The following is a 19,738-nucleotide window of genomic DNA, read 5'->3' on the forward strand; positions in this document are numbered from 1 at the left end:
AGAGAGAACAGAAACATGAGCACAGCAGGAAAAGTAAGCAATTTTTTTTTTTTTTACTTTTGAAAATATATTCTAATTATATAGTACACAAAGAGATATAGTATTTAATGAATAATTTAAAGTTTATAACTGAATTAGATAAAATATATACTGAAATATAACAGAATATACACTTTATTATGCAATGTATACTGAACCAGATTTGAGCTAGGCTGTTCCTAAATGTCTTTAAAAGAATATATAGTTTCTGTACCTATTCAAGTCTTTATTTCCTATATTAAATAAATGTGCAGTAGTTACAGCCAATCATGAGTAATTTGAAAATATAAAATTAGAAATGTTTTTAATCAAGAATTTATCTTTACATTAAGAAACAATAATTTAAATGTTATTCTTTGTAATCATCTTTTTTTATGAACATGGGAGGAGAGTGAAGTCTGACATAAGTTTTATTGATCTCAAAGCATTATAATCATCAAGGTTAAGCAAACCACCATCAACGTGCAAATTCTGATTTTAAAGGGTCCTGTTATGACTCAACCCAGGAAATTTCCGTAGAAATCTTACAGAAAAATACCTTCTTCATACAAAATTCAACATGATTTTATCAAAAATTAATACATATATAGTTTGAATCAAAAATTATTAGTAGTAAAAACAGGGGTATTTGGTTCTACATCTTCCATAGATCTTTTGATTCTCCCCACTCCAGGGCAACATTAATAGCTTTCAGCTTTGTGGTAACACTTCATCTGTTTATTCTTCCTGCATTATATTTCCCTCAATTGCTAAATGGCAATCATAATAACACCTACTTCATAAGATAGTTGTGAGATAGTGCCTGGTACATAGAAATGATTCAGTAAATGTTAGTCACTGCTATTTATGTTGTTGTTGTTATTTAAACTTTGGTTAATCTTTTACTACCATGGATGGTGAAAATATAAAGTTGAATTGATCTTAATTCTCTAGACAGCCAACTCTGGGATTTTGCAAAAATTAGTCAGTTACTGAGTCAATTGAGCTTCAACTTTGTCATCTGTAAAATAGACCAGTAACTTAATGATACTGTGATGTGGGGTTTAAAGATGAAGCATGTAACTCATTCAGCACTGCCACAATGTCCCTACCCGTTATATAAACACCTGATAATCAGGACCTATATAATATTAATGTATTATTTCTAAGTACTCTCACACTTATTGTGATACTGACCATGACAGACACTCAGCAAAGTGGGAGAATTTGACATATAAATAATAAAAATTAATTTGCAAAAGGATAAATTTCAATTGAATTTCTAAAAGCATACCTACAATTATGAATTGTAAATTCATAATTACAATTATTCTGGAAGTGTCTGTGTAGAAAAAAGCTCTCAAATGTATAAGCTTTTTAACAATGAAGACAGTTTTTATATTACATTCTCAAGTACTAAAAATATGTATTCAACTTTAATTTTGAAGAACATCTATGGGTAAACTGCTAGATTAAAAAGTCAAACACTCAGTTATCCCATTTTTAAATACATATGTGTGTACTTGTGTGTGTATGTCTGTGTGTGTGTACACACAGCTGTAACTTCTGCAAATTTTGGCTCACATCTAATCTGGAAAGAATAGCTACACATAAATTATATAAGAACACTGAGCTGCCAAGCTCACTTTCAAATGAGTGATGCAAACAAGTAGCACACAGAAGTAGTGGGGGGAGACAATCAAAGGAGGACAGGCAAAGAGAAGGAGAAGTCATCCTATGCCACGAGGCAAGTACGCTCTGGAATCATAAAGTCTGATCGTTCGGGGCTTAAGCGTAGAATTTAGCAGAGAGCAGATCTTACATGAACAGATAGTAACTCTATCAGCATGAAATGACTGTGATTTAAACTTCATGTGCAAGCCAACAGTTGTGGGCAAACAGCCAACTTCAGGGCTGCATTAGGAAATACCAGGAATAAACAATAACCCTTGGAAAAAGAAACATAAGGATGGCTTAAAGGAACATATTCCATTTTATCTCAAAGTATCATTATAGTTAATCCGAATTCTCTTTTCTTATGTTATTGCTTTACACATTTTTTAAAGGTATTTTTATTCTCTTTGCAAATCAGAAATTGTCCATTTCTACACAACATTTGTTAGGTTCTGGACATGGGGCTAGATGTTGCACATAAAAAGATGAAAGTCACAATCCCTGACTTCAAGAGTGAGTAAACACTGGTGTCATCTTTCTGTTCAATTTCCAGGTAATAAAATGCAAAGCAGCTGTGCTATGGGAGATAAAGAAACCCTTTTCCATTGAGGAGGTGGAGGTAGCACCCCCGAAGGCTCATGAAATTCGTATAAAGGTGAAATTTTTTTCCACTTCTATTGAATTTTAGGTTTTAAAAATGCGGAGAATAGTACAAATGTAAATAACAAAAAATTCATTAAGAAGCATTTTTCTTTAAATCCTCACCCAAGGATATGTTTTTGGTTTTAGTTTTTTTTTTTTAAATTGATTTTAGAGAGAGAAAGTGAGAGAGAGAGAGAGAAGGCATCTATGTGAGAGAGAAACATCAAACCCAAAACCTAGGGAAGTGCCCTGATCGGACACAAACCCACAAGCTTTTGGTGTACGGGACTATGCTCCAACCAACTGAGCCACCCAGCCAGGGCAAGAAGGGCATTTTATATGGTAATACAAACAATGGAATTACGTATCTTCTCAAGGAAAGAAAGATGTAAATACAAATTGCTAAAATTTTTAAAATAGAAAAAACAGTATATACAGTAAAATCCTAATGTTGACCTAAATAAAGAGGTAAACTGAGTCAAGCTCAAAATGGTCAAAAAGATAAATTTGCTCAAGAATAACTGAGTAATTGCAATTTGGAATGTGCAAATTGCAGCAAGCTACAGCAGGCCAGTCCCTTGAGGGTTTGGGGTAGACTTCTTATGGGCAGGAAATTTAAAGAGGGGAGAGTTCAGTTACAGTCTGTTAAAATGCCTGTATTTTTTATGATGGTATGTTTTATTATATAATACTCCTTTTTTGCCTTATTTAACTAGTTTGGGCCTTGAATTTTGCTAAATTTGATGATAATATTGTAGCCATGTGTTCTTTTGTTTTTATTTCATCAAGTATTTTTTTCATCTTTCAAATAAAAACAAATAGAAATAAGCTTTGAAAATTCTCTGTGGAGACAAAACCGGTCCACTCATACAGACAGAGCTCAGTTCAGCTTATTTTCTGAGATGAATCCCATCGGAGTCATTTTAGTTCAAAATTTCCCATGGTTATATGAGGCAACTCCTGACCAGTTTTTTATCATTTAGGAAAATTCCAATATTATCAGTTTTCTGTAAACCAGGCATTTACAGGAAATCAGCTTCTCAGTTCTTGTGTTTTGTTTTCCTGATGGCACATGTGTGAGATTTTCCCTTTTATATCCTCTGGTTCCATTTTAGATTGAAATTCTTTCACACTAATAAAATAAAAAAGAATTGATGTGTTTATACAGAAAAAATTGCAAAGAAATATATATATATATACGCATACACACATATATATATACATAAAATCAAGATTTCAAAATCAATTAGCATTAGATGGTGGAACTTAACTGACTTAATCTTGGTGCTAATCTGCAGCTTCTGCTTCTATCAAAAAGGGTGCGTTCTTGTCTATTACGTAAGACTTAAATATTTGAGAAACAATTATTTCACAGATTATTCGGAATTGCTTAAGGCAGGGAAGGAAAGTATAGGAGGTTTTTAAACTGAATAATACTGAAGACAAACGAAATCTTTTGTATTTGGGAAGAGTAGAGATTACTAGCAAAACCCTTGAAAACTCTTTAAAAGTCCAACTTCAGGAAATTGGGCATGTGAAGTCTATCTAAGGGCCATAATTTTTTCTGAATCTAATCATCTTCCCATTACCCTGCAGATAGTGGCCACAGGAATCTGTGGGTCAGATGACCACATGGTTAGTGGACACTTCAGCATCCGTCTTCCGGTGATCCCAGGCCATGAGGCAGCCGGCATTGTGGAGAGCATTGGAGAAGGGGTGACTACAGTAAAACCAGGTACTGAATTCATACTAGGAGAATGTACCTCTGTTCCGGACCCCAAGCTCATCCAGCCTGGATGATGAAACTAAAGCAATGAGAGATGAAAGACCTTGCTGAAGGTAGCTGCAGAGCTAGGGCTTGAACAGAGGTCTCCTCCTGTTTTGCCTCCCTGCCTGCCTCAGGTATGAGCGCATTCATGCACTCCTCTGTTCTCACCTTCAGCAAGTATTTGCTGAGTACCTACTAGATGTCAGACACCAGGTTAGATCCTGGGGATACATGAGGATCAAAAGAGACCCACTGCCTGAGTTCATAATCAAATAAATTCCATTTTAGTGTTGCTGAGCACTATCTTCTCTAAACGGGACATGGGAAAAAACATAAGTCTATGTCCTGAGCCTATAGATCAGTGTATGGAAACAGTTATGTGCTGGCTTCACAAGATGGGGACCCTGAGGCTCTGACTGAACCAACATGATCTCCTCTTAGGTGGGAAGTGGAACCTATGCACTTGTTTTCTCTCCCTGAATGGCCTCCCTTCTTGAACACAGAGTGAATGAAACAGACTAGTTAGAAGGAAAGGAAAGACCTAACAAAAGGCACCCTGCCAAAAAGTACTAGTTTATCTTTAATATTTATTTTGTCTTAATTTTATTGTGCATTAATATAGATAAATATTTTTAGAGGTAAAGAGTGAATAAATACAAAATTGTCATGCCATCATCTCCATATAAAGTTTCTCTATTAAATGTTAGGGTCCAACCATTTTTAGGGGTATTGTGGATAGGTATAATAGATAATAAAAAATAAAAAATATGTCCCAGCCAGCTGTGGCTCAGTGGTTGAGCATCGACCTATGAACCAGGGTCTCGGTTTGATTCTTGGTCAGGGCGCGTGTCCAAGTTGTGAACTTCATTATAAGTAAATTTATGTACTTAGAAATAAATTAATAATAAATGATACCCTTACTTTTCACCCTGGCTCCCTCCACCATAGCAGGAAAAATAAAAAATTCACAAATTAATTTATCAGCTAAAAACATTTGAAAGTCAGTTCTCATCCTCAAAGAAAGTGCCTCATTGTTGAGGATTGAGATTTTCAAAGGAGTTTAATTCTTTTTTTGTCACATTTTTGTTGTTTTTTTTTTAAAAGAAACCCTAAAATTTAAAAAACAAGCACTCATTTTATAGAAAAAATAAAGTCACTTTGAAAAGCCAAAAAACGGTTGTCAAAATTCTCATTGTTACTGTATCCCAAACTATTACAAAATTCTGGCTATCCCCAACATCTAGTGAAACTACAGCAGTCACTCACAGCTAAAATTTATATATATATACTTACAGTGAGAATATTTAAGGCTTAATTATTAAGGGTTAAATGAGATATCTATAAAACCACCAAGAGAAAGGGCACAGAATAAAAAAATAACTATTAATGCAGTGGAAATACTTTAAAATCCATGTTGTTTCCCACATTTGCATTTCTTCTTTGGCAATCTTCAGGCACGTACAAACCCAAACCAATAGCAATGCTGCCAGGCAATGACTAATGACATCATGGTGATTGGTTCCTATTTCTTAGAAATCATTCAAAGACAACCACCTCAAATATATCCTGGTAAGCTTTAAGTTCTTACTCTATTAATTCCTGGTAGAAATTGAATAAGAATTTGCTTTATCTCTCTCCAGGTGATAAAGTCATCCCACTCTGTACTCCCCAGTGTGGAGAATGCAGAGTTTGTAAACACCCAGAAGCCAACTTATGCTTGAAAAATGAGTAAGTTTCCTTTACTCTTCTTACACAGACAATGAATTTGCACAGTCCTTGTGCCCTGTCTCATACCCTTGTGTGTCTGTGTTTGCACTGGCCAGTCTGAGCATGCTTCGGGGGACCATGCAGGATGGTACCACCAGGTTCACCTGCAGAGGGAAGCCCATCAGCCACTTCCTTGGCACCAGTACCTTCTCCGAGTACACAGTGGTGGACGAGATGGCAGTGGCCAAAATCGATGCAGCATCACCACTGGAGAAAGTCTGTCTACTTAGCTGTGGCTTCACTACTGGTTATGGCTCTGCAGTCAAAGTTGCCAAGGTAGGAATGATAATAATAGATGATAAAACCAGTTGCACCAAAAGGAAAGCAATTTCTCTCAAGAATAAGAGGTAATTCTTCATAGATTTACTGGTAGCTTTCCCCCTGCTATCACAATAACATTGATAGACTCCATAGAATTTAGGTTGCTGATTATGAGTAGAAAAATGCCCTCAGAAAAAATTAGGAGCATATCCTACAAAATTAATCTGTTTATAACAAGTAAAAAAGCTGTTGATAATTAGTGGGGAGAAAAAGTGAAGATGTCATTTTCAATCATTATTTTTCTATATTCGTTCTTCATAGAATTACTAAATTTTAGAGCTAGGACCTCACTTAGTCATTCATTCTACCATGAGTCAGCACAAACATGCACCAGGCACAGTCAGTTCTGCTAGGTCCTGAGGCAGCAAAAGTAAACGAAATGAGAGAGTTGCCTTTGAGGAGCATCTGTCCCATAGATTCTCTACTCCCAGAATTAGGATCAACAGTAGATTCCAAAGCCTTACCTGATATACCTCCAGACCAAGCTTCACCAGCATACCTGCTCTGTGGAACCCTATGAGGAAAGCAATGAAGCTTCAGTGATGCAGTATGCATTTATTCCACTAATTAGGGGATTTTACTGCTGCATCTCCTCCCCTGCATGAACTCACACACACACACACCCCCTCAGAGGTGGTAGATTTGAAGGAGAAATTCTTTAAAGGCCTCTCTTCCCAAAAGGTTGGAAATCTAGTAGGCCCAGATAGATACACTATTCGCCCAAAATCTTACGGCTGCGACTAGCATGTCTTTCTCAAAACTCCTGCTGAATCTTAGACCATAATATATAATTACTGCATTTTAAAATCACAGTCACAAGCCTCACATTTTTCTAAGTAAAATAAAAAGTTATGTTGTACCCCAGAGAATGATTGATTAATTGGGACAGGAGGAATATTTTACCCACACTGAAGGCTGACTTTTATAGCTGACTAGGAATATTAAACAGTCCTTAGCGAATTTCAACAACTGAAAGCACATGTTTTTCAAATTTCTGTGACTCTAGCACGAAGTCCCTTGTGCAATTGCATCATCTGTTTGAGCTGGTGGTCTAACTGGGCCTCTACACAGAGCAGAAGCCAAGAGCGCTCATGATAATGAATTTCATCCATTATTAAAATGTAGGCCAACGTTTTATTGTATTATTGTTCATTAGTGTATTTTTAAAAGCAAGAATAAAGACCCACTAAGATCACAGTGGTCTCAAGACGTATTAAAGTTTCCAGTTAAATTTCCTTCGTTGTTAGGTTTGACTTTAAGCTGAGAATAACTCTTTTCTGCCTCACAGCTAATTTCTGCTCTCAATATACTTGTTATGACTATTGAAAATTAATGAAACGAGTTAATTTTAGAGGATTTGATTGGATTATTTTTTGGTCTCCTAGAATAACCTCTTCCACTTATTTTATTTCCCAAAAATTGCTTTTGTGTCTGTGCAGTTTACTGAAGCTTGTCAATGGATTTCAGCCACTAGATTCTCATCAAAATGGGAGTCATTGGCATTTAGAGCTCAGGGACCATCCAATCCACTCGCTCCCAGCCTGGGTTTTCCATTGGAGTCACCTAGGAACTGGGTCCCACCTGCAGAGATTCTCATATAATTGGTTATAGGCTGTGACCTGGGCATTGAGAGGTTTTAAAGCTCCCCAGGTGAGTCTAATGTCTGACAAAGCTTGAGAACCACTGATCCAGTTCAAACCCCTCAATTTAAACATGAAGCAACTGAAGCCAAAACAGGCTTTGACAACAGGTTAGATGTAGTGTCTGAACAATCCTGATAACAGATAAGGCATAGCACTTTATACAGCTTAGGCACTTTCCAACAATCATTACTTCATCCATTTTTGCATTTTCTGAAACACAGGTGACCCCAGGCTCCACCTGTGCAGTGTTTGGCCTTGGAGGAGTCGGCCTGTCTGTTGTCATGGGCTGTAAAGCGGCTGGAGCGGCCAGGATCATTGGGGTTGACATCAACAAAGACAAATTTAAGAAGGCTAAGGAAGTGGGTGCCACTGAGTGCATCAGCCCACAGGACTTCAAGAAACCCATCCACGAAGTGCTGAAGGAAATGAGCAATGGAGGTGTGGATTTTTCATTTGAAGCCATTGGTCGGCATGACACCATGGTATGTACCACGAAATGCCTTGAAATGTGTGTTTCTGCACTCCAGAGTATGTTCTTAGGCAACAGAATATAAGTATTATATGTACAGAATATTTTTCAAACTATGAATGGTGATTATTCATCTCCTACTTGATATCTAGATCATTTAATTTATTATTATAAGAAAGGTCTCGTTTCATCTGCTAAGCAAACCTATCTCAACTAACATGTTCCCTTTAGAGTACTGAGCTATTAAAATTTAGTTAATTTTTAGTTAAAATAGTCAAACTCAAGTAAATATAAATAACACAAATTCTGTTCTCAAAATGGCAAGTTTTATTTTTTCATTTTTCCCTCACATTTTTTAAACAAAATGGTTTAAGAATTTTATATGTTTTAATGAATTCTGATTCTTTTCATAAATCATTAATTTGGTCAAAAGAAATAATGAGTACTTTAAGGTAAGTATCATTTTATTAACATAAAACATGTTACCACATAAAACATTTTACCGCCCGGCCGGGCGTGGCTCAGCGGTTAAGCGTCGACCTAGGATCCAGGCGATCAGGGTTCGATTCCCGGTCAGGGCACATGCCCGGGTTGCGGGCTGCAGCCGATCAATGACTCTCTCATCATTGATGTTTCTATCTCTCTCTCCCTCTCCTTTCCTCTCTCTGAAATCAATAAAGATATATTTTTTAAAAAAACAAAAAACATTTTATCACAGCATACAGCACAGTGCCTGGGACACATATTAAGCACCCAAATCTATGCATTAGATTGAATACTTTTAAAAGTCAACAGATTTTTCCACCAAAGAAATTTAAGAGATATATATCTCACATTATGGATTATATGAGATAATGAGTGTAAAATACTTAGCACAGTGCCACTTGTCAAATAGTAATCCCTTAATAAATATTAGCTGGTGTTACTGATAGGAAATACTGTTTCCACTGATGCAGTGCTTACATCATCTCTACAATATACATAATATTCTTTCAAATAATTACAAACATTATTAATTACCATGGAGAAGACATCTCCTGCTATATTCCTTCCAGTTCCTCAGGTGGAATTGGATTGTTACTTTATTTGAAGACACCAAATGTCTGATAGCCACAGGTTCTGAGGTTATCTGGTTTCCCAAATGTCATACTCCAAAATCAAAGGACTAATTGTTACATATTGCTGGGGAATCCTAAAAAAAATTCCCTCCTATAGACATCTTTAAAACCCTGACTGGAAGGGGGAGGCTTTCTTTAGAAGTTCCAGAATAATAGGTATAGTTTAAAGTAAGACCAATATACCTTTTTGGGAGGCAAAAGCCCATTTAAAACATGTTCATTTCAGTCCAGCAGGTATGTTAAAAGGTGCTCACCATCATTAATCATCAGGGCAATGATAACACCTCACCACTTCTGTTAGGATGTCTGCTATAAAAAGGTGAAGAAATGGTGTTGGCAAGGGTGTGGAGACAAGGCAACTTGTGCACTGTTGGTGGGAATGTAAATTGGTTCAACCTTTATGAAAAGTAGTATAGAGGGTTTTTAAAAATTAAAAATAGAACTGCTATATGATCTAGCAATCCCACTTCTAGGTATATATACAAAGGAAATGAAATCACTACTTCGAATAGATATCTGCACCCCTATGTCTAAATGTTTGGCAACTGATGATTGAATATAGAAATTGTGATATGTATTGTGGAATATTATTTAGCCATTAAAAAGAAGAAAATCCTGCCATTTGCAACAACACAAATAAATCTGGGGACATAATGCTAAGTTAAATAAGCCAGACACAGACATACAAATACTTTATGACCTCCCTTATATGTGAAATAAAGTTGAAGTCTTAGAACCATTGAGTACAATGGTGGTTGGTTGCCAGGGCTGGGGTTAGGGTAGGAAATGGGGAGATGTTGGTAAAGGGTACAAACGTTCAGTATAAGATAAGTAAATTCTGAGGATCTAATGTACAACATAGTGATTACAGTCAATAATATTGTATTCTATACTTCAAGTTTGCTAAGGGAATAGATCTTAAGTGTTCTCACTGAAAAAAAGAAAATGGTAACCATCTGAGGTAATGGACATGTCAACTTGATTGTGATAATCATTTCATATTGCATATGTATATTAAATCATCATATTGCACACTCAAAAATCACATTGGATAACCTAAGTTTATACAATTTTATTTGGAAATTATACCTCAACGAAGCTGGAAAAAAATACAGAAATCAGAAAAAGTGTCCATATTATAACTGGACAGTAGCATAGGGAACCATTAAAAAGGGAGACCATCAAGTAGACAGGAGACAAATTGTGATGATATAATTGACCTTATATCTTGTTCACCATCAAAACACCTGGATTAAAGCACTGAATTCAAAATATCTATTTAATAAACAAAGAAAAAATGAGTTAACCAACTCACAGATTGCCTGAGAGTCATGTGATGACAAAATGTTACTTCTATTTGAGGAATCAGACTTTATATAGATATCTTTGTAATGATGTTTGCCTCTTCATTGCTTTACAAAGAAAAATTAAGTGTACACAAATGTATTCATCTATTGTCTCATTCAAAAAGTATTTTCTGGGAATTTCCTAAAGCTACAGCACTACCCTAGGTGTAATGGGGAATGAAGAAGCTAATCTCTTCCCTCCACACATTCACAATCTAGCTCAATCAATATTACATAATACCACATATCATGAGTGAGGACTATCAGAGAGTCTACTTTAATGATGCCATCTATTAACTTTATTCCAGGTGGCTGCTTTGGCATGCTGTCAAGAGGCATATGGTGTAAGTGTCATTGTAGGAGTGCCTCCTGGTTCCCATAATCTCTCCATGAACCCCATGCTGTTATTGAGTGGACGTACCTGGAAAGGAGCAATATTTGGTGGTATGTAGTTAGGCTTGGGGGCTGAATTCTTATTAACCTCAGGATTTCTTCCTTTTATCACTCGCCAAGGCCAGGTTTTAAAAATCACGTGGTTAAAATAAAAGTCCTTTATATCTATAAACTCCAAATCAACTAGATGTAGAACTAATGCTCAAGTTCTGAAGATAGACTTTTCTGGTGTCCCCATAAACTAGGTTCTTTCAGCGCCACTTCTTTTTATACATGTGACTGCACAAGGCATTGAATATACCTAGTAGGACCCAAGGAATCCTGAGCAACAATTCATGTCTGCTCTCATTGCCCAAATTTAAACAGCTGCACAATTTGCTCCTTTACTTCAGGAATAGCCATCCATACTACAATTTCTCTGTGAGAGAGCTAAGAACCCTAGTTTATCTGGGCGGAATTTTTAAGTTAAAAAAAAAAGTCTAACCACTGCAAGAGGATAGTGAAGCTCTCTGTCTCTTATCAACCTCAGTAATGGTCGTCTGAGTAGTAAATAGTAGTACAGTGGTGCCTCGGTTTTCGACCATCTCCATTGACGAACATTTCGGTTTACTAATGCCTTAAACCCAGAAGTAAATGCTTCGGTTTTTGAACACACCTCGGAAGTCGAACATGCCACACGGCTTCCACTGAGGGCAAGATCCTGAGGCCCAGCTGTCCGCTTTTGATACCTCAGTTTTTGAACATTTCAGAACTCAAACGGTCTTCCAGAATGGATTACATTTGAAAACCGAGGTGCCACTGTAGAACTTTCCTTTCCATTCTATTCAGAAAATCTCCTCTCCAACTCTGCTGCCTCTGGCTGCATCTAACAGTGATGTAATTTTCTTTTCAGGCTTTAAGAGTAAAGATTCTGTCCCCAAACTTGTGGATGATTTTATGGCTAAGAAGTTTACATTGGATCCATTAATAAGCCATGTTTTACCTTTTGAAAAAATAAATGAAGGATTTGACCTACTTCACTCTGGAAAGAGGTAGTTTTTAAGTTTCCTTTTATAGTAGGTGTTTGGTTAACAGAGAAAAAAGGCGAAAGTATGAGAAAACCATTGGAGTGCCTTGGTTGTCCATTACTAGTCCAGTCTTTGCATGCAGAACACTTCAGATCATATTGTGAGAAACTAGGAACAGTTGTTTTTCACGTCCTATTCTGCTGTAATGAAATTACATATGTTTGTTACAATGAGTCTAAATGATCAAAGCCATTCTTTATTTACAAGAGAACACTCACCCTTTCTAACAAAAAGAATCAGAGTCACACAATCATAATCATAACATGGAGTCACTGTAGCCTCTGCCCGGCCACCTAAAAAGGTTGACCATTAATGGCTATAAATTTGAATTATATATGGGAGTAGGTGGAGGTGCTTTGGGATTGTTTTCTATACAGACATCACTATTGTTTCCTTTAAAATGCTGACTGCTAATATTTCTTTTATTTTTTTTAGTTTACAAAGAATATTTCACAAATAAAAATGGTTGTAAAGGAGAATGCTGTTTTAAATGTTTAAGTCTCACATTTTCTTCAAAGCTTAGCAAAATAAGCCAATTTCATTTCCTACCCCTAACATTTAATTTTTACAACCACCTAAAAAGAATTATGTCATTTGCATTTGTAGATGAGGCACAACTAGTAATAGACACTTATATCTAACTTCCATCTTCTAGTTCCACAGCCCATGCTTTTTCTGCTTTCTCATATTTCTCATGAGGTTTCAACTTCAAGTTGAAAGTTTAATAATTTCTTAAGCACCCACACACATAACGTATCATACTAGACACTTATCTGATAAATATTCCTGAAGAAGGAAAGAAACTAGCAGCAAAGAACACCAGATTATATCCTTTCTAGAAAGCAATTTGGTAATTTGTATCAGAAAAAAACACCTTAGATCCTTTGTCCTAGAAATTCCATTTCTGTGAATCAGTTCTACAGAAATAATCAGATATGCAAACACATCTATTTAAGCATGTTCATCTATTATCTATAATGTCAAAAACTGGGAGTATCCTAAAAGTCCAACATTAAGGAGATGGTTTCAAATTCCAACCATGTACTAGAAATCAATGAAGTCATTAAAAAGAAATGATTTCACTAAATTGAGAAGTTCTCATGATATAATTTTATGTTATAGAATAGAGAATATAAACTTATATATACAATATGATCCTGAGTTCTCAACAAGCACAATAAAAAATATACATATGTCTAGAGAAAAGTTGACCAAAATTCAAGAAAATATTAACAGTGATTATCTCTAAATTGTGGGATAACAGGTTATTTTTACTTTATTTACACTGTCCTTGAGTTTCTAAATTATCTAAATTTTTATTGTATATACATAGATACAAATATATAATTTTTAAAGGCATAAAGACCTTCTTTTTCTAAAAGTGTTTATCCATCAGAAGATGGTTTTGAGAAGGAACATGAGTTCCAGTGTAAATGTCACCTTTCTGATTTTCCCAAGAATGGAGTCCCTCTAAATACAAATCAACTCTATCTACTTTTTAAGGCTCCTTAAGCACCACTTTATCAAAGCTCTATTAAGCCTTCAACATAATCTTAACTATTACATCATTGCTTCCTTCAGGCAAGTTGTCTGTCATCTTGTCATTTGTGCAATTTTATCTTTGGACTTAAATCCCAGCACTTCACACTAGATGTGTGACTTAGAACAAGTTACAATATTTTCTAAGCCTCAGTATTTTTTTTTTTATATGTTTTTATTGATTTTAGAGAGAGAGGAAGGGAGAGGTGTAGAGAAGTAGAAATATCAATCAGCTGCACGCCTCCTACTGGGGATGAAGCCAGCAACCTGGGCATGTTCCCTGACTGAGAATCAAACCAGTGACCTCTTGGTTCATAGTTCAACACTCAACCACTGAGCCACACTGGCTGGGCAAAACTTCAGTATTTTTAATCTCTAAAATGGAAATAACATTAGAACCTGCCTCATAGCATTGTTGAGTTGAGATTAAATGATAAAATGCACAAAAATCATCTATGGAATATGTGACAAACAGCAAGAACTTATTACCTGTTGTTATTTTGAATTCATTATTATGCCAGGCATGTAGGCTCCCAAAAATGTTTTTTGAGGATGCTAGTACATAATAAAGCCTAAATGACAGGCATGTTCAGGATATTATGCTTGGGTTTAAGGTTGGAGAAAGCACAAGACTGAACCTGGAAAAGGTGAACAGCTCTGATTTTACTTGAATGCATAGGGATGGAAATAGAATGGCAGGAAACAGGGACAGCTATTCACTGAGACTCATGGAATGCTCCTTGGACTCTCACATGGAAAAGTGCAAATTACATAAACATTAAAACAATTAATATCTTTTATTTTCTGTTTCAGTTTCCGTACCATCCTGACATTTTGAGACCATACAAATGCCTTCACTTGCAGCAGTCTTCTGGCTCCTTCATCATCTGGCGCATCAGCCAAACAACATCAATAATTCTGTTCTTTAGAGATACCACCAATAAATTACATATGTGAGATTTTCATGTGAAAGCAAGAAACAAAAATCGACGTGAAGTCATTTTTCAAGCAAATGTTTAAAATTCAAATGAAAGCTAGATGAACCACCAGCTAAGTAACTGAGTCCAATAAACATTCCTTCTTAATTACTCTGCTCATATTGAATCATGTGATCTTTCCCTTCAAGGAAAAGTATTTCTTTTTACTTCTCGCGCTTTTTGTATCTTTGGCACCCTTAGTCACTGAAGCCCAGTGAGAGAGGTACTCATGATACATGTCTCCAACATACACATGATGGGCTGCTCTTGTGCTTGAAGTCTTCTACTTTTGCCTCTACTTCCACTATCTGTATTTTCCTTTTTATGAAATGTACCAAAGCCTGAAAGTAAAAACTATGTCTGGGAAAAGATACACTCAGACTTTTAAGTGAAGAAGGTCCAGAATGCCTAAATGCAGGAAATTTCTTAGGGAAATGTTGCACACACATTTGTATATGATGCAGGGAAGTGTATTTATTGCTCTTATATGCTTTGCACTGAATATATAATTGTTCTTTTTTAAAAAAAATTTCATGCTACCTGTGATAAATGAGAGGTTCAGATATTAAAATGTGAAAACTGAACTATTTCTGGAAACATTTTTAAAATCTAGAATTTTTACTCATGAAAGTGTTTTATTGGTTAAACCACCTCGATTATTACAATGAGTTGAAAATAAGTCATAGGTAATTAAAAAGTATTATTATGGCTTAAAGTGTAGGGATGAAGAAGATGTGGACACAGCCTGTAAAATGGTAACAAAGAAATGGCACAAACATCTAAAGGAATGTTTTCTAAGTAGACATACATATCCAAATGTACATTTTTGCAAAAATTATTTTCAATCTAGAACTTTTCTATTAACTACCGTGTCTTAAATCAAGCCTACAACCCTGGAATTAGTTTTTTTAAAATATGTGAAAGCATGTGGTACATTTCTTAATGCCTTCCCGCAGTCAGGGAAAGATTTGCATTTTGGCTCTATCTCTAAATGTGTAATGAAAACATATCCCTTTAAAGGAATTTTAGCTGTCTCCAAAAGTGTTTTGTTTCCATGTCTATAATTTGTTTGGTATTGTGGAAAGGAATCTAGACTTAGAGCAAGTGATGTCCCACTTATTTGTGACCTCCTGTAAGTTGCTCAACCTCCCTGAGCCCATTTCATCCTTTGTTTTAAAAAATTATCCTACCAACCCATTACAGCTTCAGAAAGATTAGATGAGATGATGCTAGTGAGAGGGATTTATCAACTATGAAGTGCCATGAAAATGTAGGGAATCCCTTAAATGTTTTGGTAAGAGGCTGAAGGAGATATTAATTGCCCAGGCAGCTTCAGAATGTCCCTATGAAAACATCATGGAACAGTATGGATCCATACTGCTGGGTGCTCCAGTGTTCTTATATTGGTGCTGATGATTTGAGACTGAGAGAAAAAGGTGATGGTTCTAAATACTCATGTCACAATAGTGAGCCTAAAATTCTGCTGGTTGCACAAAGGCCTAAACCCAGCTTCATCTCTCCTTCCTCTCAGGTTTCGGGGAGCAAGTGGAGAGCAGGATGTGGGTGGGCATGTCAGTGCTGTCACAGAGTGGCACAGTGCTCCTCCATAGGGTGTGTGTGGAGGTTCAGGGTGGATGCTTTCTGCACCCAACACTGGCTCTCTGTATCCATTGACATTGGTGAGGAAGGAGGCAGCTGAACTCAACATATAAAAATGGAACTACAGAGCGGTTGGTATCCTGATAGGCCTATAATGAGCACATGGTCAGGGTGTCCTGCTGGCCTCTAGCAATGAAAATTCTGATTCTAGAGTCAAGAATTTCCATATTTGTTTATTAGTTTTCTTTTTTAAAAAATGTAACTATAAATGTACATGGCTTGCACTCAGTTTTAGCCAGCTGCAAAAAGTTTAGTCAAAATGAAAAAAAATTTTTCAGTTTGAAGAAAAAGAATTTCATGTTGATGATTTAACTAATAGCTCTAATACAATGACTTAGCTCCTCCAGAAACTGTAAATAAACAGAAAGTGGTAATATAATTGAACTCGGAATTAACCCTTTGTTGCTTTACAAATCACACAAGCTGCTCTAAGATTAGAAAGTCATTGTGACAGAATCATTAGAAAATTAATTAGAAGTTAAAGTAGAGTGAGAGTAACCCTGTATTTAATAATTACATTCTTAGATACCTGACTACTTAATTCTGTTAGCAAATGAATATTGCACAAATAACCTCAATACATATTCTATGAAAATTCTAAAGTAAGAATTTTACTGAAGTACATTAAATTCTATTTGTCTGTCAAATACCTAGCAATTTTCATGAAATGGGCCATTGCATAAAAAGAGAAATTAATATTAGTGGGGCAAGAATAAACATAGAATGGGGGCACTATAGTGTAGGCCAAACACTATTCATGAGATTAGTGGTCAGATGTGTGGACTTGGTTAGCTCCTTTCATTCATGACCCAGGGTCTGGAATCCCATCTACACAGCCCTGTCACAATCATCAAGAGAACCCAGAAGTTGCTTAAGTATACACAAGTAAAGCTAACTCGGGAGAAAAGATAACTAGAGAGATAAAACGTCTGGTTTCTTTGTCCAGGCTTGCTCTTTAAAGTATCTGGTGTGTCAACAAAGAAGTCAGTAGATTTATTTTGAGAGAAAACAAGCTCAGAGAGATTGCTCAGAAGTTGCTTAAGTATACACAAGTAAAGCTAACTCTGGAGAAAAGATAACTAGAGAGATAAAACATCTGGTTTCTTTGTCCAGGCTTGCTCTTTAAAGTATCTGGTGTGTCAACAAAGAAGTCAGTAGATTTATTTTGAGAGAAAACAAGCTCAGAGAGGTTATCTAAATATGCTGTTTATACACTACCACTTACCCAGAAGCCAATCATTTACAGTGTTTCTGGAGATATCTAGTTGCTTTAAGGATGAGTCATTATATAGTTTTGAGACAGAGAATTTTAGTTCATTCTAAATTTAAATAATAAATATTCCCCAGCTAATTTCATATTTCAGAGTATAACAGTGAGGAATTGTAACCCACCCCACCATTCTTTTGACATTGTTTCTGTAAATACTGACTCTGACTAATATGTAACTTGTAGATAAACAGCCTGTTTGTATAAGAATCCTAGGAACTAAAGATGCAGACTCCAACCTTCAGTCATTTCAGTCATCCCAGTTCTGGGAGATTTGCTGACCTTCAACCATAAAACTAGGATGACAAAGATCAGGATGACATACACCAGACCATCACTTGACCAGTTTTGAGATTCTTATTGGGATGGACTGTGCTGGCCTGCACATAGAGAACTTTTCAGCTCCCTCCCCTTGATCTCTTTGTTCTACTTTCCCTCTCCCTCCTTATAAAAACTTCTGCCTGCACTGAGATGTAGAGATGGGCTTTGCAACAAAAGTCACCCATCTTCTCAGGTGTCTGGCACTTGAATAAACCACTTTCCTTTTTCACCAGTATCTGTCTTATGAGTTTGGCTTTCAGAACTGCAAGCAGTCAAATCTTAGTTCTGGTTACAAGAGCAGATAGGAGAAAGAAATTGGGAAATAACTAGGCAATTGAGTACTTCTTTTGAACTTCAATTCAAATTCAGTAAATTAGAAGTGAAAGAAAGCTGGAGTAAAGTAAATTCCTTCATTAATGGAAGGAAATACTATGGCATTTGTTTTATCTTTTCAAAATCTTCAAACTATAATGAATAGCAGAAATTATTTACAGCTGTTAGTAACCCTTTATTTTTCATTTGCTTCCTTCCCCTCCTTCAGGGACATTCAAAAACAGGATACTGAAAAATATGCTGGTTGACTTTTCAGTGTGAGCAAGATTTGAGGCTCTCTGATCTCTTTTCTTCCATCTCTACAATAGTTCTGAAGAAAAAGAAATGAGTGAAGAAAGAAGGGGATAGAATAACAATTATATCCAAAACTAATACCTAAGGGGAAAATTGTCAATGTTTAACTTGAATTTTGCATTCTGTGATTACACTGATTGTTACTTAGGAGCAAATATTTACACCTAAATTTAAAGCATGAAGAAGAGTTTGGAAGAAGGAGAATTAGGGGGTAGCTTTACAGACAGAGGGTTCAGCATGAAAGAACAGAATGTGTTTAAGAAATTATAAGCATTTAGTATTACTGACCTGAAAAATTCACAATGGGAAATGTTTGGATCAGGTAACTGTGAATCTTGAATTCCTCAAAAGAGCTTTAGATTTTATTGTCTGGGCAAGGGGAGCTCTATTAAAATTTTCTGAGCAGATTGGTAAAATGATCAGATTAATATAGTGGAAGCTCATTTTTGCAGCCCTGGGAGGGGCATTAGAGGTGAGAGGAATAAAGTGAGAAGGGTTTAGCTATGTACAGTCAAGAGAAAATTGAGTTTGTCTTAGACTAGTGTCCAAGGGAAAAGAGTTCATCAGAATGAGATATTCTTAGGAAGTGCAGGTGACTTGGCATCAGGACTGAGGGAATGTGGGCCACAAGATAGAGGGAGATGGAATTGGGGCTGATTCCAGTGTTTGTCCCGACAACTGAGTATGGACAGTAGGCCCCTTCACCAACTTGGGAGCTAAGAACAGCATCAGATATTTGTGGTGAAGATAGTTAAACCAGGCATTGGATTTGATAAGTTTGAAGCACTTCTAAGATTTTCAACTAGAGTTGTCTATACACAGTCTTCAGCTAAGAATTAATTTCTGAGCTAAATGTATAGCTTGGGGGTCGATTCCCATTTTGATAATTCCCTGCAGTACAAGTCCTCCTTTCCTAGCACTGAATTCTCCCAAGCACATTACAAGATACAGAAATGTGATTTAAGTTCTACTAATCAAATACACTCATGAGAGGCCACATTGAATAACTGCATTTTGTCAAAAGAGGCAGGATATGAAAGATCCATTCTGCTGGTGTGGATCACGGTCAGGGCAGACAGGTTCTGGAGAGTTAAAAGCTGTTCTGGCAGCTCAGAGATCAAT

The 19,738-nt window shown here is 36.1% G+C and overlaps 1 protein-coding gene across 2 annotated transcripts; it reads left to right on the forward strand.

Annotated features, from left to right (window-relative positions):
* On the forward strand, positions 1 to 14,603 carry LOC107545493 (alcohol dehydrogenase E chain). Of its 2 annotated transcripts, XM_087816131.1 has the most exons (10): positions 16 to 33; positions 2,246 to 2,347; positions 3,931 to 4,069; positions 5,743 to 5,830; positions 5,926 to 6,145; positions 6,824 to 6,826; positions 8,055 to 8,315; positions 11,075 to 11,210; positions 12,052 to 12,190; positions 14,579 to 14,603. In XM_087816131.1, exons 1-10 carry the CDS (start codon positions 16 to 18, stop codon positions 14,601 to 14,603), a joined length of 1,131 nt encoding a protein of 376 aa, XP_087672257.1. The 2 variants fall into 2 exon arrangements, with proteins under 2 accessions (XP_016079073.2, XP_087672257.1); XM_016223587.2 differs by lacking the exon at positions 6,824 to 6,826 and having other exon boundaries at positions 1 to 33.
* The last annotated feature ends 5,135 nt before the right edge of the window (positions 14,604 to 19,738 follow it).

This window comes from Miniopterus natalensis, chromosome 1, assembly GCF_054644295.1.
Source record: "Miniopterus natalensis isolate mMinNat1 chromosome 1, mMinNat1.hap1, whole genome shotgun sequence".
NCBI lineage: Eukaryota > Metazoa > Chordata > Mammalia > Chiroptera > Miniopteridae > Miniopterus > Miniopterus natalensis.